General features: G+C 35.4%; 3 protein-coding genes across 3 annotated transcripts in view; 1 reads left to right on the top strand and 2 right to left on the bottom strand.

Annotated features, from left to right (window-relative positions):
• LOC105168907 (probable linoleate 9S-lipoxygenase 5) lies at nt 839-5,679 on the bottom strand. The gene is made up of 9 exons (XM_011089102.2): nt 5,414-5,679; nt 4,427-4,719; nt 4,017-4,257; nt 3,486-3,827; nt 3,192-3,277; nt 2,970-3,077; nt 2,495-2,799; nt 2,140-2,403; nt 839-1,848 (listed from the first exon to the last, which is right to left on the bottom strand). Exons 1-9 carry the CDS (start codon nt 5,622-5,624, stop codon nt 1,095-1,097), a joined length of 2,604 nt encoding a protein of 867 aa, XP_011087404.1. The 5' UTR covers nt 5,625-5,679; the 3' UTR covers nt 839-1,094.
• On the bottom strand, nt 10,437-15,462 carry LOC105168905 (protein AUXIN RESPONSE 4). The gene is made up of 2 exons (XM_011089101.2): nt 14,090-15,462; nt 10,437-10,929 (listed from the first exon to the last, which is right to left on the bottom strand). Exons 1-2 carry the CDS (start codon nt 15,308-15,310, stop codon nt 10,684-10,686), a joined length of 1,467 nt encoding a protein of 488 aa, XP_011087403.1. The 5' UTR covers nt 15,311-15,462; the 3' UTR covers nt 10,437-10,683.
• Nucleotides 15,604-22,662, top strand: part of LOC105169398 (mannosylglycoprotein endo-beta-mannosidase-like) — an 11,442-nt gene continuing 4,383 nt past the window's right edge. Inside the window, exons 1-7 of the mRNA XM_020695874.1 lie at nt 15,604-16,055; nt 16,217-16,681; nt 17,945-18,083; nt 19,457-19,675; nt 21,389-21,447; nt 22,150-22,198; nt 22,491-22,662. The exon at nt 22,491-22,662 is cut by the window's right edge and continues 32 nt beyond it. Coding sequence (XP_020551533.1) covers nt 16,536-16,681; nt 17,945-18,083; nt 19,457-19,675; nt 21,389-21,447; nt 22,150-22,198; nt 22,491-22,662 — 784 coding nt within the window. The 5' untranslated portion in view covers nt 15,604-16,055; nt 16,217-16,535. The remainder of the gene's footprint in view (nt 16,056-16,216; nt 16,682-17,944; nt 18,084-19,456; nt 19,676-21,388; nt 21,448-22,149; nt 22,199-22,490) is intronic.

Raw genomic sequence — 22,662 nt, 5'->3', positions numbered from 1 at the left:
GATGATGAATATCATGCAAGTAGGACCTCTTATTGGCTCGATAATTGAGCATCATTTATTCCATTCCTTGATTAAATGTTGACCTAGAAGATCCAAATTTAATCATCGTGATGCCCTTGATCAAAGATTTTTTAATCTAGAAATATTAAAAGGTATATGTGATATCCTACTCATGGTCTGTAGGTTGATGAATCTTTTGAGGCCTCCTCATTAACAATATTCATAGCTAGGCTTATACCAAAATATTCCATTACAATCACCTCGACAACTAAGAAATCAATCAAAGTACAAGAGATCTAATATAAGATCACTGTAGCACCTTAACTTAAATGGCTAATCTTGTATTATTGTGTTAGGAAACTGTTAATTTGATATTTTTACTCCAATTCAGTTGACCCGTTCCAAACAAGCACCCCCATGCGCAACACATTAGTGTCTCTACACCAATGTCTGAGAAATCGTGTCGGTAAGTCTCCACAGGATTATTGATTACCCAATTTCAATTATCCTTGACTTGAAAATTTAGGCAAAGAAGTTGGGACATATTTAATGATCACCCTCATAAGTGTGACTATGAACCATAATCATGTATCGTCTCGGGTTTTCATCCCATTCTAATGTTTATAGTAAACAAGGTTGAAAGATATCAAAATGTATTGATATAAGACAAATAAGATTATTTTTACAACGGGATATTAAACGTGCAACCTAACTAGGATCCTACAGCGCAATTTTGGCACGCCCGGCACTGTTCCATCACCAACTTCTTTTATCCAAATATATATCAAATGGTATCAGTATATAAAATTCCAAACAATTTTCTTAAATGGTTGCAAAATCCAAACCAAACTTCCCAAGCCTTCACAAGAAAAGTTCAAAATACAGCGGAAACAAATGTAAATACTATATATGAACATTGTATCAATGATGGAATACATTTCAAACATAATTAGATGTTCTTAAATCAAGTGAAAGTAAATGTGTAAAGAATTATTACATAGTTAGGAAGACAATTTGCTCGATTTATCTTTATTTTGTAGTGTTTCATGATCTTCATGTCTGTGTCTCCTCATGCAGATGACTTAGTAAAGTTTTCAAATAGACACACTGTTGGGAATTCCCTTGCCAGTCAGCCCATCTTCACTTGTAGGATAAAGCAAAGTGTAAGGCACTTTGACAGCTCCAACTCTATTTTTCCATTTCCCATCATTGTTCATCTTTACGATTCCTTCCTCTATTTCACCCAACTTCTTTCCAAACTTGTCAAAAGCTTCAAGTACTTGTGCATCTGCAGTCCACTCAGGGGTGTCTCTCTGCCCAAGGTAGATCTCGTCGGATGAATGCCTTGATAATATCTCAATAAGGGCAATCCCAACCAAGGTCTGGAGCCTGGCAGTGATAGTTCTCAAGAAAACCTTATCCGGGTTGGTTCTCAACTCGTCATACTCTTTCGTGCCAGGTTCAGGCATGAACCGTCGGCTTATGGTCGGGCGATTAGGCATGTAGCCAGCATAATGGTACTGCCCAAAGTTAACTGCTGCATGAAGGGCAGATGCCACCCATATGATGATGGTGCAGGAGTCTATCAGCTCTTTTAGCGTCTGCATTTTAGGCCACCATGACTCGTTTTTCTTGTCAGCGTGTCCCTTCTCCCGAAGCTCCTTCCACCAGGATTGTAGCTCCCTATCATTCTGCACCATGTCGTCCGATGCATAGTAGAAGCTGCAATAATCTTCTACCCATGATTTTATGGCTGACCAGATCTCTAGTCCATCCACAGCATATGGATAGTCCTCAATTAGTAACCGGAGGCCGTGTGGAGAATTTGAGTCCTGCACTGCTATTCCTCTGGAGAAATGCAGCATGCCATATTATTCAAGGGAAGAACTGAGGGCAACAAGACCCTTGAGGGAAAACAAAAGGCAGTGCAATCCCTAAACTTTAAAAGGAAAGAGCAACGTGACCCCCAATACACGGGTTAGTGAGTTTCTTTTTCAAAAGCTCAATGGTTGTGTTGCCCCCTTTTCTTTTATCTATGGGGATTTTGTATCTATTAGGACTTTCATAGGGGGTAAAATGAAATTAAGCCAAATATATATATGTACTTTTGGAAGGGACAAGCTTCGTGTCTTGTCTTACCTCTTCACTAGATCAACAGGAAGTGCTTGATCAGGGAAAGCCCAGTCCTTATAAATCACAGCAGACAGCTCCATGGAGTACTTTGCAGGAAAAACCGTAGCCTCAAGAATCCCTCCGGCATTAATCAGCACCTGCCTTGCGACAGCATTGATGTTCATTGTGTCACGGAAGTGAGGGTGCAGAAGCTTGTAAATAGGGTGCATCACACTGAGCTGCCTGTTTGTTGCAATCACAACCGGCTCGATCACAGCGTGTGTGTGTAACCTGTTACAACAGAAGATCAGTTCATAGCCAAAATATCAGAAACATTAGATGAAATAGCATCTAAAGTAAGGCAAAATATATCCTTTTGTACCAGTGGCTGATAAGTTGATGAACTCCAGAATCATTAACTGCAGCATAAGCTTTCGCCAACTGCCAAACGGAACCTTCGATCCCATCTTCAGATGGAGTGTAAACTTTACTGACAGCACCAAAGTGATCTCCATCAGGATGTGGTTGGCTCAGTTCAATTGCTAACGGCCTTAATCGTCCATCGTTTTGCAGGAAAAGCAGAGTCCTTGAGGCATAAGTCTTTGTGGTTGTGGTGTTGATTCTCCTTAGATACGGCATAAGTGAGTCGTGATGATTCAATATGTATAGACGGTTGGTCTTTATTGCCTGCAGATGAAATTTAGTGTGCTTTATAGCTTTTGGCCTAATAACCTTAACTTAAACTGTTCAAAAGCATAAACTATAATTCAAAAACGCTCTTTTCAAGTTATTTTCAACCACAAAAAAGACTGATAAACACTATAAATTACGTTATTGCAAGCATCCTTAATCCTTACCTCATCAATTGTGAGTCCATCTAACTGATTCTGTATATGATGTGGCGCTATCGTGCTTGTTTGATTGCCATAGAGTTCTGGGTCCAGATTACTTGTTGGAGGAAACTCCTGCAACTCCAAAAGATTCAGAAGAAGTTGGAGAACACATGCATCAATCAACAAACATTTCCATCTTCAGACATACATACTGAAACAAAGAAGTTGCTGGACGTTTCGACGTACCTGGAGACGACTAATTATCATTGGGTTCAATCCTGCTACCATCTCTCTTGCAAACTCTTCGTCCGTTCTCCATGCGGATTTATCCTCTGTATTACAATAATATTTCGCTCAATCTACATGTACATATATATTGTATGTTGGATAAAGCTTTGTGTGTGTGTCTGTGTGAGGGTGAAGCCAAGTAGAGTTGTGTCATTACAACAGAATATAATATCAGTGATAAAACGTTAGCAATGATTTTAAAATATTTGTTGTCACGTTGCATCATTAGCAACACATCTACAGGACATGTACCTTGGATGACCTTGGGCATAGGGAACTTGAAGAGTCCCTCACCATCACTAGGAAGAAGTTGCTTGAGCAACTCCAGTGGGATGTTATCGTAAATGCTTTTGAGAAGAGGGCCATCCGGCAGTTTGAATCCGCCTTCATAGATTCCGCATGCGTCCTCAAAGCTATCGAACTCGTTACTAATGCTCTCACAAAGATCCTTAAACTCGGGGAGGAGGAACTGGAATATAGATTTTAGGCCATAACCAAGGAAATCCGACATCTTCAAGTGTCCGAATCGTTCGTCTCTTGGTACGTAAATGTTTAAGCTCATAAGGAGCGGAATCCTACTCTCCGAATTGGGATCTGCATGAACGTTTCACGATTTGATTTGCAACTTCATAATAACAAAAAATAACGGAATAATTACACTGACATCTCCTAAAATGTAGTGAAATTTCGGAAACCATCCTTCCATCTCTTATAACTACATATGACACTTCCTAGCAGTCAACAAAGTAGTTGGACCAAATTTAATTTAGATAAGTATTTAACCTGTCTTTGTGGGAGGTCTGCCTGTTCTTCCCCTACGAGGGTAAGGATACTCAGAAGATCCCCCAAGAACGGGACGAGCAAGATCTTGTCCCTTGTCGGGATCTCCTAAATCATTGTAGTAAGCATAGTCGTAGACCCTGTCCCATTCCTCCAGCTGCCCACTCCCATCGCCCCTCAAGTTCACCAGTTCTTCTTCTCTGTATGGGAGAAGCGGAGCTGGAGTTTCGCTCGGAAGATAGCTCTGAACAACGTAAACGTATGCATCAGCACTTTATTATAAAGAAGAAAATCTAAGCAGTTGCCTCAGGCAAGATGATCTTTCATGCACCCCATCTGCAGAATGAATCGTCTCCAGCGACAACTTTATACACAATTCTTGTTACTAATAATTATTATTTCACGACAAGTACCTTATTGGTAAAGAAAACACGGTGAGTCTTGTACTTGTCAGCTGGATAAATCCAGGAGTTACAGACAAAGTGGAGAGGACCAGAATGTCCGGGGACATGTTCGAGTGTGAGTGTCTTGAGGTAAAACTCACTGTGATGGAGGTTGTTGATGATGAATGCCCCTGGAACTCCCACCTCTTCTTCCCAATCAAAACTCACATCAAATGCTGAATCTCCAGGTGTTAGAGAGGTGAATGTTGTGATCCATTTCTCCAAGTATGCTGCTTTTCCCACCTTTCCCTTCACCCTATTCTCTGAAATCCCAAACAAATAACTTCAAATCTGTCAGAAAGTGATACATGATCACTTTGGGAGGGAAGACAACTACCAAGTTTTGTCATTGACACAACCGGAACTTGTCTTTCCTCCCAAATGTCCGTACATGACTATTTTGTGTCCAATGTAACTATTTTTATCTATGTATGCACATGCACTTTAAGAAAGCAGGAAACATAAATATATCGAAATTTTATTGTTGAAAGTTTAAAATAAATATATCGAAATTTTCTTTCTTTTTTTATAATTAAATTTTTTATTAACAATATATTGTTAAGCTATGTATATAAATTATTCACAATTTTTTTTTAAAAAAAAAGAAATTATTTCAACAATTTACTTTAAAAAACTTATTTTAATTTTAATAACTAAAAATATAATGAATACTGTAATACTTGTCGTAAATTCATATTTTTTTGTCATAAAAATTAAATCTCTATTACATTTTGTAGTATATATTGTATAATATATATATATATATATTTATATATAGAGCACATGCAACATATGAATATATATAAAGTAAAAACGAAGCATGCTTGCTAGCTGCACTGCGAATTAGCATATGAAATGAAGAACAAGAAACAGGATTCTCTACTTCATTCCCTTCCCCTCTGAGTGTGTGTCTGCACATACACACAATACTCATGAGACAAACACACAGAGACACACCTGAATCGGTATTGACAGAAGAGATGAGTTGGAGAGAGACTTTGTGTCCAACCAGTTCATGAAACCTGTCAAGAACCGACGCCGCTAAATCATTAAAGTCCAAAACGTTCTTCTTCATCAACACCACTCTTCCTTTTATGATCCTCTTCTTCTGCTGCTCATCATCTTCGTCTTTCCTCCCAACCAACGTTTCCACTATCTCCCCCAACATCTCTCTCTCTCTCTAGATGTATGTATGTATATGGTAATGAAAGGTACAAGAAGTCTGGATGGGGGGTGCAGGTATTTATAGAGTAGCTGAAGCCCAGCTAGCAGACACATGTGTTCTCATTTCTTGACTTCAATTTATTACTACCTCAGTCTTTGGTTCAAACTTTTCTTGTGTTTCTTCTTAATCCTATCTCTTTTTACTTGCGGACGTGAAATTGTTCTTCCCATTACCAAACTGTTTGGGCTGCTGGATATTGTAACTTGTATCCAAGGCTGCCCCGCCCCCTACCATAATTCTTGTTCGAATCAGATTTAATCGAACTTAATCAATCTTACAGTTGTTAATTTTGATATTATACTCATATATTATGTGATTGATTATTTTTTTTAATTGTACACTGAATAATATATAATAAATATATTATAACTTGGTGTATATATTTGATTGAAAGATAAACCGTGGGGCAAATTGGTTTATTTTAGATAAAATTAACACGTGAATTGATGAGACTCGTTCGTGGTGGCTATTTGAACATCTTCGTCTTATGTATAAACGACTTGTAAGCTTCCAATTAGGCTTTATTGTACTATGTCAAAGTTTAAGCCGCCTGTAATAAAGTTTGCATATAATCGCAATTAGGCTTTATTCTATTATGTAATTGTAAATGTTTGGCATTCCAGTCCTTTAAAAGATAAAATTTACGATTTGGTTCATTATATTTTTAGATTTCACAATTTAAGGACAGATTTGCTATGTGCAAGTCATGTACCAAATTAAAATTGAGGAAACACGTGACTCGCACATATAATTCTTTTTTCAGTCTGTTTTCAAATTTTTAGCAAAATGTGTCCGTCCTCAAATCACAGAATTTACAGAAATATGTAAGGACAAAATTACAAATTCTATTTTTTGAGGGACCAAAGCGTCAAGCATCTACAATTAAAGGATCAAATTTGCAATAAAACGATAGCATTTATGACCAAAAGAAAGTAACACAAATGAGTAGTTATCGTCGTACACATTAATGTCCAAATCATAATTGGGTTAGGTTGTATTTAAATTGTTAGGTTGTTGTTCTCATTTATCTAATAATTTAAATTTCAAGTTGTTAATATTTTTGCAACCATAGTTATGATAGCAACTTATTCATCAATATCTAATAATATTGAGGAGCAAAAGCAATAAAATTGAGAAAATAAAGAATTTGACATTGCGAAAAGGTAGTTTATTTCTAAACAAATCCCACAATATATAATGTGCCGGTACGTAAAAAAAAACTAATAAATATTTACGTAAAACAGGCTAAATTTTGACTATTTGAAAATTTTTTTCGCAAAAAAAATACTTAGCTTGGTATAGAATATGAGGCTCAAACAACGACTATTAAAAATACAAAAATTAAACGAAATCCATTGAAAATTTATGTACAATAGTCGAAATGATGAAATTCCGCGACCAACAGTGGCCCTTCGCCACTTTTTCTGTTGAGGGGTTAAATTTTCTCAGAAAGACGATGACGTACTTATGTAGTTAACTAGATCAAGCATAACTGCTTTCGAATTGAAAAATATGGTCTTTTGAAATTCCACCATCAAACGACGTCTCAAACACTGTGCATTCGACTTTCATCAATTCAAAAACTCCCAAAATGGCATCTGTCTCTTACTCTACGTCAAGTATCCTCAAGCTGGTGTCATAATTTTTGGAGTTGATGTAAAAATTAGACAATATTATTCTTATTAACATGTAATATGACATGATTTTGATAAAATAAATAAAAACATGTGTTGTACTCAATTTTATGAATCCCAACAACTTGTTATTAATTAATTAATAAATGTGGTTTGAAATAGAAGATAAGGGGTGCATATGTGTTTGTTTCGTGGTATTTTTGAAGTCTTGTAGGGATTGCTATAACCAGACTTTCTGTGCACAGCTTCAGATATACACATCAAATTAATTGAATTGGAGACTGCATTTTTCTAGAGTAGATTTAGAGAGGAAGGCGTGATTGTTCATCCCATTCTTACAAATAGTCTCGTAGCTTGTTAAAAATTTTTAAGACAATGAATTATTTCATACATTGTAATGATTACGGTTTAAAAATTGTAATAAATCAATACTATTCACCACAGTAAAAAAGAAACGAACAAAAAGTTAAATTCTGACTATGGTTAATGTATATTTTTCATGGTTTTAACTAGAACCAAAACATTTGCTATGTTTTTTACCATGGTTAATGTTTTGGCGAAAAAATGATTAATAGTTGTTGTGCAATCATATAGTTAATCAGTATTTACCACACTTTTTCAGTTTAGACCATAGTAATTAGTCATTACCCAAAGTAATATTTTTTCTAGTGAGTCTTCCCGCCAACTTTCATTAGAAATGGATGGAAAAAACGACGCGTAAGTCATGTGGCCGTCGACTTTTTAGAATGGAAGGAAATGGCCATGTGACTTCATGTGATTTCTTCCATCAATTTTTCAATTGAAATTGGGAAGGGGACTGGAAATGAGAATTTTTTTAAAATTATGGACCGAAAAATACAATTTTTTCACAATTAAGAGTTAATGAATTTATACGCATACATGGAGATGGATAACGCCTTGGTAAAAGATAACTAGAATTCGAGGTTGTTTTTTTTTTTTTTTTTGTTTTTCTTTAATCAGTATTTACCACACTTTTTCAGTTTAGACCATAGTAATTAGTCATTACCCAAAGTAATATTTTTTCTAGTGAGTCTTCCCGCCAACTTTCATTAGAAATGGATGGAAAAAACGACGCGTAAGTCATGTGGCCGTCGACTTTTTAGAATGGAAGGAAATGGCCATGTGACTTCATGTGATTTCTTCCATCAATTTTTCAATTGAAATTGGGAAGGGGACTGGAAATGAGAATTTTTTTAAAATTATGGACCGAAAAATACAATTTTTTCACAATTAAGAGTTAATGAATTTATACGCATACATGGAGATGGATAACGCCTTGGTAAAAGATAACTAGAATTCGAGGTTGTTTTTTTTTTTTTTTTTGTTTTTCCTTTTAAGTAAGTCGGTTGCAAGTACATCATGAATTTGAATTATGAACAACTAATATATCAATTATGGGATTTAAACTCATTATCTTATGTTCATGGGACCTCAACTTCGCCAACAAAGTTAAGTCTCGTTGGCAACTTAGATTGGAGTTAGAAATGCTTTTGGCTAACCTTATTTAAGAGAATAATTATAAGATGCTAATCTTCTAAAATGTTTTAAATATTTTATTTTTATTTTCTTTAAAAAAAATGTAAATGTATATATAAAATAATATATTAGAGCTTCTACAAGGTTATGATAATTTTATATTAATATGGTTTAAGACTAAAAGAATTTATAAGATTCTAAAATTTGGTTTTGGAAATTTATCAAATAACTTATGTCATTTTATGAACTCTTATATACTTTATAAAATATTTTAAATAATTTATATAACTTAATAGAGACACCCTTTTAGACAACGTTCGTCATGAAAAGGGATAATTTACATCTATATTTCATGATCCATAATTTATTTATATGAATCATTTATGTCTTTTGAAAAAAATTATACATACATCCAACAAAAATGTCAACTTTTTTTAAAAACTTACACATACGATCTCAAAAAATATCATAAACTACCTTTACTTTGTGGCTGCCAACGGTAATTATACAAAAAATATAAGTGATTTGATTAAATATTTGTTACGAAAATTAGAGCCAGATGAGAAAAATTTTCTCTTGAGAATACGTAAACGAAAGACGTGTACCCACTGTACAAGTGAACTTTTCAACCAGACAAAATCGAATACGTAATATATGGTACTAAATTTACCAAAAGTTTAATAATATATGGAACTAAATTTAGAGGCAAGGGTGTGAGTGGGATAAAAAAGATAAAATTTTTCCATCTTGTCATCAACCTAATCTTCAACTTTGTACCATTTGATGGTTAAAAAAAATAATTGCAATATATGGAAAAAGAAATAGTCTCGAAAAGTTTATCCGGACAAAAATATGCTTCACTCGGAAAAAGTGTAGCTATACATTTGCAATGAAACAACAAAAGTTGCAATAATTTATTTTGCAACGGAATTTCAGGACTAGAAGAATAGTATTTTGCGACGGACTACAACATCCGTGGCAATTTTCATATAAGTTGGTTTATCCACTCTGCAATGGACGTCGTGACATAAACAACATTCCAACAAATGACGAAAAATTTGCGTTGCCACAAACGTCAGTGTGTACGTGAATCAATTTTGTGCTCTAAATTTCAATATGGATATTAGTAGATGGAAGGATCATATTTACGTGAAATACGTGACGGAAATTCACATATTCTCTAATGATATGGATTATTATAAAATAGTCATCCATTTGTAACGAGTACTCTTAAATTAAAGGATTAATTTGAGACTGATTTTTAATTAATAGCACAATAAGATTGTCGAACAAACTCAATATGATGAATTCCAGATCTAGTTGGATAATAAATCTAAAGAATCACATACAGATACGATTAATAATCTTGAATATGTGTCAACTTATTTTAATGGTTGAATAGAATCTATTCACGACAAAAAAATAATTAAATTATTTAATTGGAGCTTATTTGATAGATGCCCACAAAAAATAATTAATCTTGAATGGGTATATCCCGATCTTATCAACTTATAAAATCTTTTAAATAAATTTATACCCGACACCCCCCCCCAAGTAATCTTTCATCATTCAAGTCGCAAGTCAATGTCAGAAAATTCACAGTGAAAGACTGAGGAGATGAAAATTTCCAGCAAGTTGCGACTCTGTAGATAAAATTATAAAAATCTGCCAAATACATGTAATACATCATCAGAAAAAAATTACACGCATTTTGGCTCAGAGAAGACGTTTCTCTACAGCAACAAATATCGAACAAGCAGTTATTTGTATATTTTCGTGAGGGTAATGCGATGATCCAACCACTGCCGAAAAATAGTAGCATGAGAGTGATACAATCTCTTACTCCATGTTTTGAGAAGGATAAAATGAAATCACATGGCCCACCCGTGCCCGAGTCCGTATGCATCCATGTATCCAGCATGACCATGACTATGACCATGAACATCATGGTGGTGGTCATGGTCGTGGTGATGGTAGTGATGGTTACTGCCTTGTGCTTCACTAAACGTCTTCTGGGAATGTTCAGATATAGGCTCTTCCACAACTTGTCGAGTAGATTTTGGTAAAGATGAAACGAACTCATGAATACTTTGCGCTACCTCCTCAGCATTATCTTTCTATATCAACAAAGAATAGTTGGTCAAACAGAAACATCATCAGCAAAATCACCCGCAAAGAAAAATCTTAAGGCAGCTATATATCAACTTGCATTTTCAGATTTTCACAAAAAATCTTCTCACACTCACACACCATAAAGCAGGGTTCATTCGTTAGCTTGCTATTACTTCATAAATTACTGAGATGACTAACCCCTTGTATAAATTTTGAGTTCTGATTAGGATGCAGAACTCACTAAAATCATTGGCTGCAGTAGTAACATATATAGGCTGTCAGCAATATATCTGGGGAAATGGTACCACTATTCTGGTCAAGCACACATTGAGGACGAGAAGATACTACTTTTACTAATTAAATACCTGATACTGAAACAACTAGAAGTTCAGCTCAATCATAAAATCAGAAATTGAGCCATGATGTGTGCATTCAAGCAAGGATTCGTAAGCAACATTGTAGTATTTCGGTGGGAAAGCTTATTACTTGTATATCACCAATAACAGCATGTTATTGTGCATTACTCATTAAAATTTCTAAACTTGGACGTGATAAAACCAGATTCCGGTTGGTTCAGTTTCAAAAAACAGATCTGCCAACACTATAGCACATGTATACATACATACAAATGGATGTCTTTTGAAAAGGAATATAATTTACGTATTTGTGAATAACATCAGTTCATACGCAATACAAACTCCAGACCATTTTTTGTCCTTCTGAAGTCTATTCTAATCAGCTTTACTCGTTATTTACCAAGTCTGTTACTACACTAGGGGTCTAGTCCATTCTCCTCTTTATACTACACTAGGGGTCAGTAAAATGCTAGACAGTACTATCAAAGAAGAAGAATCACAGCCAAAAGGAAGAAATGGGGAAGATAAACAGAATCAAAGAAGGGGAAGAATAAGAGTAAGGCTTGACCTGTAGGATATCAGCTCCAAAGTCAAATAGCATGGGAGCAGGTAGAGGTAGGACAGGAGCGCGTCTAAGTAGGAATATACAAGAGAGTGGAAGTGACTTAAGGAGGTTCTATGTAATGTCTTCAAAGTAACACATGCATGTGTAATTTATATGGCCAACTTCAAATTGCTCATAGAAGTCATACAAACAATGCAAGGTTTCAAGTCTATGCATTTTTCTTGGAGTTGAATGCCAATCCACAGCTTTCCGCATCCCATTAAAGTCCAAAAACATTGTCTGGGTTGAAAAATGGGGTAATGCAAAGAAGGCCCTTTATCTACATTTGTATCTATCAATAGAACAAGGAGGTGAAATTGTGTCCAATAGAGGGGGGTTAGACTTGCAAAATTTTGTGCTGACACCAGAGAATACTGTGAGCAGTGTTTTGGTAAGGTGCAAATTAGTAAATATTGAATGGCTAATGGAGGCCAGGTCATGCTACAGAAACACTATTGCGTGATCCAGTTGTCTGCATAGATCATCTATACTGAGATAAGAATCACAAATATTTCTATAGAGTTTATTGACTTAGGAAAAGGAACTACAGTCTCTAAGTAGGAAACTGCTAAGTAGTCCTTCCTCCCATCCTCAATGAGTTAGGATGCAAAATTAACCTCAAACAGTCAAATAAGTCCCAAGACTCATATCCAAAAACTACTGCAACTGTGAAATGACCAAACCACACTCAATTCGTGAAATTTACAAGTATCAAAAAAGCTCTAACATTGCCAAGGAAATGTTCCTTTTGACCAAAAGTTTGTCTTGTTTGTCAAGGAACTCAAATCGTCAACCTACATTTCTTAAATCCATTACTGTTAGCATCAATCTTGTTCTCATGTGCTGGTACTTTTAACAGGTTGGCTTCTAGGAAAGACTTTTTCCAGAGAGGGTAGAAAAAATATCAGCATTTCTAAATAATCACACTCGAATTAATCAAAATAAACTTAAAGTAATGACATCTCTCAGGCATTGAACAGGGTCAGCAGCTTCTGCCCTTTGAACCTATACATCATTTTCCTGGAAGTAGAGATTTACTAAATGGATTTGAGAAAAAGAAGGTTGAGCCACATAGAGAGATATCAAAACATGCTCAAGAGCAACAAAGAAGTCCTGAAATAACATAAAAACATAATAGATCTAAGACAAAATACTTTAGTGGCTGTGGGTGCAGAGACCCATGGCAAAACCAAACAACATCAGGAATTATGATATATCAATAGCACCAACCATCCAGTGGTTAAAATTAGTTCATCTCAGACATAAGAGTAAGTTTATTTAAGAAACAAGTTGGCTAGTTTCTGCATTAAGGATTGAGAAGGCATAATGTATAGACACAAATGGTAGAACAAATTTAAGGCGAAGAGTTTGATTTCAGTATAACTGAAAAGAACATCTCATATGAGTTTTTCATAAATACGGGGAGTTTCTCTTGGCATCAACATAGAGTTTTTTGCAATATTTGGCAAGTATTAACAGTTTAAGAAGAAGCTTTAAAGTGTCAGTGAAATGTTGAGAATAAGTTTTTGCACCTTTTTGGTGTGAGAATATGGTTTTGTTCCCACCAAGATTGGAAAGGGATTTAGCAGGGGAGGAAGGAAGCTTGGTTCTAGAGTTCAACTGCAAAAATTTAATATGGTTCCTATCAGCCGACAACAGGTAAAAAAGTACAATATTCACCTCTGCAACACAAACTTCAACAATTTCATGCAGAGCTGTTGACGCTTTTCTCAAGTACCCAAAATTTTTTAATGGGAATAAGAGGCAGTTCTGTAAAAGCTTTACAAGCCATAAATTACAATGAAGTGATACAAGATAGTAAAAGTTCACCAATGACATACCTGACATCTACTACGCTATACATAATCTATTTGTCACATGCACGCTAAGTGTTATGGGAGCTTGTTTTTCAGTTTTCTTTTTCCTAATAAATATTCACTCGAAACGAATTGCTGAGTCAAGGCCACACAGTTCTGTTATATATCCAAGGAAAAGAATACTTCATATAAAGTAGCAAACTTTGAGCCTTCAACTTTCTATTATCGACTATAATAACTAGGTATCAGCGGAGTTGCTTGATATAAGAAAGCAAACTCCAATAGATTAACAAGGAAACAAAATCATTGTGGGAGGTATTTTACAAATAGAAATAGGTAACATCGTAAACATCTAAAATTAATGTTTGAAATGCCAATTGACACTCACCTGAATCCATCTCCCACCAGAATGATTGACAAGTGTTGCCTGCGGAAGTGCACCAGCAATTTGGCGGCCCTCAGTAGTCCACTTATCAGACCATCCACCAGACCATATTACTTGGATGGGCAGGCCTTTAACACCATCTAGACTGCTCCATTCAGACAAATCAAAACTAAAATTCAGCTTCTTCAACATCCCAGCAACTGCCTTTCCTCCATCCCTACCCTTCAACAGAATCCTATGCGCCTCAGCCTCTAGTCCACCAACTGATGTCATACAACAGGTTGCAACAACTCTTTCAAACACAAACCTGAACCCCAACAGAACTTCCCTCACCACAGGCACTTCCAGCACCCAAGCTGGCAATGCAGTCCCACTAGGCGCACCATCAAGAATCATCACACTCCTGATCAAGTCTCGATTTTTCGAAATCCAGTTGGCACTTAACCCCAATGCAGAATCATGCAAAACCAAATCCACGGGTGCCAGTCCCATTGAGTCCACCACTTGCGCCAGCACTCTTCCCATTTCTTCACTACCCAACTCAATGGCCTTAATGCTCTCTTTCTTTGAAACACGCACCTTATTCTCCTCAAAATTTACATACCCTTGTTCAACAAGCTGATCAAACCCCCAAAATAGACCCTTTTCTTTAATCTCTTCGTAAACCTCCCATACTCCGCCGAAGAAGCCATACCCACCCACATTCTCTTCTACCACCGCAATAGACTTATCTGAAAACCCGGATCCAGGAAGATCAATGGCCACGGCGTGGACATCTTTTCGGCCTAAAAACTTAACAACATCTTGAAAAGCAAAAGAACTGCAACCTATGCCATGTACAATCAGAACACGGCTGTCCGAGTTAGTGGGCCCTTGTTGAATGGAAAAGACTTCAACTTGTGGGTGATTAGGGGCTGTTTGGACCTTGATGGTGCGGCCGTTGGAGTAGTGGTTGCGCAGAGTGGGGGGAAGACTGAGGAACCAAGTCTTGGGGTCTTTTGGGGATAGAGAAGTGAGAAGAAGGCAGAAGAGGGTGACGAGAGAGACAACGAGAGTGAAGCAGAACCAGAAATGAAATGGGTTTGTGGTGGGGTCGGCGGATTTGGTGTAAGTAGAGGTGGATGCCGGTTGTGATGGTGATGAGGTGGGCTTAGACTTGGGTTCTGGTCTGCGTTTGCGGAGTGGTGGCTCTGGGGAATCTGGTTCTTCGGTTATGATTGCCATTTCGGCGGTGGTTGAAGGACCCTGGAACGCCGGCAACTGGCTGGCAAGGACAGAGGCCTTGGTCGAATGTGAATTGGGGCAAAGTGTCTCAGGAGTCAGGCCGACAGAAAAGAGGGATCTTCTCGACACACTAGTCAAGATTCAGTTTTAGTATGTTCATCTTTTTCCACATGCATGATGTAATGATTATCATCACAAGTGGTGTTAGATATTTATGATGAAAATAGGTAAAATATTAGGACATGGACATTGTATTTGAAGATTAAATGGCACTTTTAGTTTCATCATTTTTCAGGAAAATTGGCTAAATCTATTATGTAACCTTCACATATCTACTTGTTAGTTCTTGGTGTCTCACTAAACGTAGATGATATCAAACATCCTCCAAGATCCTTGCAAGCAACAAGAAACGCATGCCATTTTGTTCTTAATAAAGTTAGACAAATTGGTTTCTCCATTTTGGAGATGAGCAGCTCATTCATCCTCTCACTAAAACAAGTATGAAAACAAACTCTAACCTAATAAAGAATAAAGGACTCAAGACTCAAAGTTCTTAATTATGGGGTTTGAGAAGAATGGGGACAGTGTGCCAAAAGAGAATTTTTGGGGAGACTATTTAGGACAGAATTTCAACCTCTCTTTCCCATTAAATAGTCCTCATCTCCTGTGAGCGTACAGGTTAAAGCTAGGACAAGGCTTGAATTCAATCCCCAATTAAATTTAATTCCCATATTTATGTCATCAGGTAATTAAAAAACAAAATTATTTCCCATTTTTGGTTACTAATTCTATTACTGCAATTCTGTTGCAAATTTCAGCGGGAACTTAATTATATTTGATTTCAGATGTATACATTTGATTGAGCTAATTAATCCAATTCCTCTCTGTGTGTGCGTGTGTGTGAAGGACTTGGTGTTCTGGATTGCTGCAACTCCTCAGAGTTCCAAGCAATCACGCGGCTCCTACGGTTTATTTTCCATTTTCTCCTGCAATCTGTTACTGCAATTTGCATGGAGCTGGGTAAATCTGATTCCGTAGTAGTGAAATCCCTTGGGATTTCGATTCTTCGCAACCGACTTTCCCTCTTTATAATTGGGGATGTGAAGGAATTCTTCTTCAAGTTTGGTTCAATTCCTGAATCCTCGAGGAACTTCTGGTTATCATTCTTTCACTCGCACCATAGCTATTTTGACTTGGTTTCTCAAAGTGATTCGTCGGCTGTTTGATGGCGTCGGCGATAGGAAAGAGAGTTCTGGACAAAGGGTGGCTGGCGGCACGATCCACTGAGGTCAACCTCACCGGAGCGGAGCTCACCACCACCCACCCTCCTTCTCATCAGTCCCCATGGATGGAAGCTGTGGTGCCTGGAACGTAATTTTATTCCTCTCTTTCCCATTAATTAATTGATCTGACTGGGTTTCTTTTGTGCCAATATGATCATGGTAGGATTCATTTTCATTACAGCCTTTTCACCACAACTTCAAAATCATCCGTGTCTTTTCCAATTGATTTCAAATTAATCTCTATGTTAATTTCAAATATAAAACTTACTCTTGGAGAAAATGTTAAAAGAAAATATATAGAGACTAAATTATTTCATAAATAAAACTGTTACAAAGATAAACATATATTTTTACAAAACTATTAATAAATGAAAAAGTATTTTTAAAAAATATTGTTTCCCATGCATAATATTCATTGTTTTTCATGTGAGAATATTTTGGAAAGACTTAATACTTGGACAAAAATATTAAATTTTTTTTTTGGCAAACTTATATGTAAGGTACTAAGTTACAATTGAAATTTAAATGTCAGGACCAAAATGATTCGTGTCAATAAAAAAAACTTTTAGAAATGTAATTTTGAAAAATCACATAATTTGGTGAAATCAATTAAAAAGACATGGATGAGTTTGAAATTGCGCTAAAATATCAAGGATGGAATTGAATTATACTCCTACCTTGCAAAATAAAGGTATGATATTTGCATTTTGGCAATGAGTCATTGCCCAATTAATAATACCAAGAATGGTATTTTGCATCTACTTCTGTTGAGCATTGGGTTTTTGGCAAACACCTTCTCCAAGTATTAAATTTGGCATTTACATTCTATGTTTATTAACCATTTGATTAATTATTAAAAGTTGGATACTACTATTTTTTTTTTTATTTCTTTCTTTCTATCTCTATGCGATCTACTCATATTTATTTTATTCGCACGTTTTTCTAATTTTTTTCCCCAAAAGAAAATAGGAGGTGCATGAAAGTTACTTTTTGGAATTATACATAATAAGATTAAAATAATACCAATTTAAAGTTTGTACGACTGTAGACACAAAGTAATCGATAAATCTTTATAATCCAATTTTATTGTTATAAATAGATTAAATCTTTTTCTTCTGGTTTATATTGTTGGACTTAATTTATTATCATGCTTTCTTTTTCTATAAACAACAAAAACTCTTAAATCTTTGTGCATATCTTATTTTATTCTTTTTATTTCTTATTGTACTTCATTTTAATTTCTCTATATTTATTAAAAATAAAGTGAATAGTTTCTTTTTTCTTTTGAATGAATTATAACACAACTACTTTACCTCCACAACTAAAGCTGGTTGATTTTGGATGTTGTCAGTGTTTTGGCGACCCTTTTGAAGAACAAGCTTGTGCCGGATCCCTTCTATGGGTTAGAAAACGAGTTGATTATCGATATTGCTGATTCTGGGAGGCAGTATTACACTTTCTGGTTTTTCACAACATTTGAATGCAAGTTGGTAAGTGGTCTGTTGGCCTAAATCATCTGCAGTAGTGTTTTGCTTAACAGGCATATCTTCTTGTGATGTTGTATTATCAGTACTTTGTGGTTTTTATACATGCAAGTGATGTTTATTTATTTGCAAGATTATTTTATAGATTTTCTCGTTGAAGAGTCTTTGGATATCTGATAAATGTTCATACTTTTACCTCATAATCTTGGTGGAATAAGTGAAAATTTCCTCTCGTCACTTTCTCCAATTGCTGTTATTAGATGGTCAAAGTATACAATGGTAAATGCTAACAGGGACTTGAAGCCTTAGTTTTGTGCTTGAAATTAGCTTAAGCATTGATCACTGGCATATGTTCTACCCTACCAAGCCACCTACTTTCTTTTTACTTTGTGAAACTTTTTCCCCCCCTTACAGCTTTTAGAGGAAAAGGATGTTACTGAAACGTCACATTGGAACACAGCCCTTTCAAAAATTATAGGCGCCTAGCTGTATATGCAAAAGTGAATGGTATTTATCTGAAAGCTACAAGAAGAGAACTATTAACCTGCTGAATCAATATTATAATCTTATGTCAGAGCTGATTCATGAGTCAGGAAGCAGACGTACTAGTTATCCTGAAGCTGAAATCCGAAATATTTAAACATTTGATTGTCTAGATTGATTTGGAACAAAGCTCATCTTCCCTTTTCGGTAATAGCAGTTTCTCAGAAAATTTGTGAGTAGCAGTACTAATTAAGTTTAAGTTATTTATTGAGCAGAAAAAACTAAATGCATGTATATTGCCATTCCTGCATTCCTGTGAGATATTGTGGTAATGTTTGGATGAGATTAATCAGCACGAAACACGGGATTGTAATGATGTTTTAAGATTGATTATGAAGCACCAAAAACTATTTAGATACCAGTATCCATAATACACCTCCAGAGGTCATCATGAATTTGATAAATATATGAATTTTAGAAATGAGTCATCATATGCCACTTAAGATCTTCAGTTTAAGGAAAAGGTTCCGTGGAGTAGCAATTATAGTGCAGAAGCATAAGAAAGTTGCTGCAATTTTTGAGTGGAAAGGCATGTCATATTTTTTCTGTACAAATTTAATGAGGTTTGTTATTACTCTTGTTGGCGCTGTGGGTAATAACAGTTTCAAGTTTGTTTTTCTTCAGGAAGGTTTGGGCTGGGGTTGATAATGATAAGGATGGTATAGTATTAGAGAAAGTTATTACTGTTGTGGTTCAGGGTTTCTCTATTCACTACGCTATTATTGGGTTAAACTTATTAATTATTCTCCAGGAAAGTTCTGCTTTAACTGCAGACTTTAAGGTGTTAAACCACAACACTTCTGTCTCTTATGCTTGATCTTTGAAATTGATTTCAGTCGACCAATCAGTATGTGGATCTAAATTTTCGTGCTATAAATTACTCCGCTGAAGTTTATTTGAATGGGCGCAAAGAGGTCCTACCAAAGGGGATGTTCCGAAGACATTCTATTGATGTAACTGATATCGTAAAGCCTGATGGTGAAAATATGCTGGCCGTCCTGGTTTACCCTCCTGATCATCCTGGAAGAATTTCTCCTGAAGCTGGTGGTCATGAGGTATGACTTGATTTCCTTGAAAGATGCATTTTCATTTTGAGATACTTCCGCAATTGTTCACAATTATATCAGAAATAAACATTTCCGATACATGTAGCACTATGATACATGGATACAGATACTATACGACACGGACACAATGACACAGAAAATATAAAAAAATTAAGGCACGACACGGTACTGACACGGCTATATAATATATATTTTTATTATATATATTCTCAGTTTTTCATAAAACTAAAATATACAATATGAAAAATATTAAGATTAAATATAAAATAAGCATGTCTTACATCTACATTTTTAATCGAATGTGGCTTAAAAGATATACATAATCAGTTTATTTTAAAATTTTCTAATAATTTAAATTACTTAAATTATCATGAATATCTCTCAAGTTTTTAGTAATTTCATCATAATAGTTTTAGTTTAAGATAAGTGAGTTAATTCTTTTTCCTTTGTATTTATCCTAAAATTCATTTTTTCTTAAAAACAGCTCAAATTTTTTTTAAATTATAAAAAAAAAATTCCAAACGTGTCAGACACGCCGACAGATGTGTCCGACTCTGTGTACCTTTTTTTTTCTTTCTTTTCTTAACTTTCGGACACGCCGATGTTGTGTCCTCACGTGTCTGTATCCGACACTGCATCCGGTAATTTTTCAAAGTGTCTGTGCATTATAGATATAACACATTAACGTAAAAAACTGGTTCCAGGAAGGAAAAGTCTGTCCAAGATCTTTAAATTATCCTCGGGCAATGTCTCTTAAAAAATTTACAAAATACTAGTTCCTTCCAAAAACCAATAATGCATGTTTTAACAACCTATTTTGGGAAGTGGTCTTGAAGTTGCATCAGTTGAAAAGTTTTCAGATGACAAATCGAGGACCATACTATATCTGTTAAGTTCAGTAGCTCTTGTTCACTTGGAGTCTGTGAACCCACTTCAGTCATAAAAAGAATCTTTCATGGTTGATGCCTAATAAGATTTGTTCTTAACATCTCCTAGGTGGACTCTTGATGCCTGAGCTTCTCAGACCTCAAGTTGTATTGTTAGCGTGTTAAAGTTTGCTTAAGTAGCATCAAATGGTAACTTATCATCATTCTAGATCATACCTAAATCACCTTAAAAGTATGGAATCAGTAGAAACATCCTCAACAAGATTGTGGTTTCCATTCAGTCATTTCCTAATTATGTCACTTTTATGTCGTTACATCATCCCATTAAAATTATTACACCATTATTCCCTTTCATAATGAGGCTATATTACATTATCAAAATAATCTTGAGAATCCATCCGAGGATCGCACTATTAGAGAAATAACATGTGATTTTACTTGGAAAGCCCTCAAAATTTCTCATCCTCACATTGCCATTTTCAAGCATGCATTTTACTTGGAAACAAAAATGAGGAGTGCATCTTCCTTATTCTTCAGGATAAACTTTTCTGTAACCTTAGAGAAATAACATGTGATTTAATTCGGTTAAGTAATTTTTCCTTAAAAGATTTATTATGCACTCTGATTTATGAAAAATCCCATTGTACCAAATTTATTCTTTAATTACTCTTTGAGCCCTAAATTATCCTAAAATAATTAGGGTTATGTTGTTTGCCTCTGCTCGCATTTTGGGCCAAACTATTTGTATATTCACATTTATGCAATCTTCTATGCTCTATTCTGAAGGAGCTGTGCCTTATGATTTTCTATGTAGATTAGGAAAGATGTTGCAGCACAATATGTTGAGGGATGGGATTGGATGGCTCCTATAAGGTAATTTTTTCTGTTCTCATTTACCCTAATAGATTAATATCCCACAGTTCCAAAATGGAGATGAAGAGGTTACATGTTTATTAAACAGGAGTTTCTCTTCATGTGGTGTTCAACAGAAATTTTCTCTGATAGAGTATTGTGGTAACCATGGTTTAGATATAGCATGGGTTTCTTTTGTGCATGAAAGTGGAAGTCATATAAAAGAAGTTGTCATCCTGAAATTGTCAATATTTCTAAGAGTGCCCCGTTTGCTTTCTTGTCAAGAAAGAGAAAAGGAAAATATTTTTGCTGAAATGGATTGAGCTAAACCTGAACTGAAACTATCTCCAACTTCAAAGATCAGTTTTTAAGTTTGCTTGACTTGTGGAGTGATTTGCTCAAGCGAATTCAATATATTTCTTCTGAACTGGTTTTATATTTTAACCCAAACATTTCCTGGTTTCTTGTACTGAGAGCGTCCAATGTGATATGATGATGCTTGTTTGTTTTTCTTTCACTGGAATTTTTTTTTTTTTTTTGAATAATTCATACTTAATTATGTACAAGAATTCAGGTTCCTTGCCTTAAGATTTTAATTAGATGTTAAAGGCTTAAAGCATCAGTTCAGAGTATCAAGAGAAGTTGAGCAATATTTTGAAGAGTTTCTGATCTGAATACATGCAAAAGACAGGACTTCAAATTTTGTTTTTCTCCTTGTTTCAGGGATAGAAACACGGGCATCTGGGATGAGGTTTTTCTTTCTGTGACTGGGGTAAGTTATTTAACTTAATCTTTCAATTATTTTCTATTACTATGCAGTCATATCATGTTCTTAGTTGTCTTTTCTTCTGTTCTTCCAAATAATGCTATTTGACCTATTTAAATTTGTTATTAAAGAATAATGTTAACAGGTGAGAGTAGAGATATTGCATTATTTCGCCACATCTGGTGGATGTAGTCTACGTTTGTATAAGGAATCACTATTGTGAGCCTATATGTCTGTGTTTATTCCAACAACAATTTTATTTCCTTTCATACTTCTGTTTCTTTTATGTTTAATGCAGCCAGTGAAGATAGTAGATCCACACTTAGTCTCATCATTCTTTGACAATTATAAGCGGGTGTACCTTCATAGCAACTTGGAGTTGGTGAACAAAAGCAACTGGGTTGCTGAGTGTTCTCTGAATGTCCAGGTTGCAACTGAACTAGAAGGGGATACGTGCATGGTAGAGCATC

Source organism: Sesamum indicum, linkage group LG8 (assembly GCF_000512975.1).
Source record: "Sesamum indicum cultivar Zhongzhi No. 13 linkage group LG8, S_indicum_v1.0, whole genome shotgun sequence".
NCBI lineage: Eukaryota > Viridiplantae > Streptophyta > Magnoliopsida > Lamiales > Pedaliaceae > Sesamum > Sesamum indicum.
Note: the sequence above shows the minus strand (reverse complement) of the source record. Positions and strands in the feature narration are given on the sequence as shown.

Bases quoted from the DNA above. Each gene is read 5' to 3' on its own strand.
- LOC105168907 (XM_011089102.2), bottom strand. From the start codon at position 5,624: ATGTTGGGGGAGATAGTGGAAACGTTGGTTGGGAGGAAAGACGAAGAT. The intron at 3,078-3,191 runs GTACGTCGAAAC...TTGGAGTTGCAG, and splicing joins TGATAATTAGTCGTCTCCAG to GAGTTTCCTCCAACAAGTAA. The intron at 2,800-2,969 runs GTAAGGATTAAG...TTTCATCTGCAG, and splicing joins ATGGACTCACAATTGATGAG to GCAATAAAGACCAACCGTCT.
- LOC105168905 (XM_011089101.2), bottom strand. From the start codon at position 15,310: ATGGCAATCATAACCGAAGAACCAGATTCCCCAGAGCCACCACTCCGC. The intron at 10,930-14,089 runs GTGAGTGTCAAT...TTGTTGATATAG, and splicing joins CTGGTGGGAGATGGATTCAG to AAAGATAATGCTGAGGAGGT.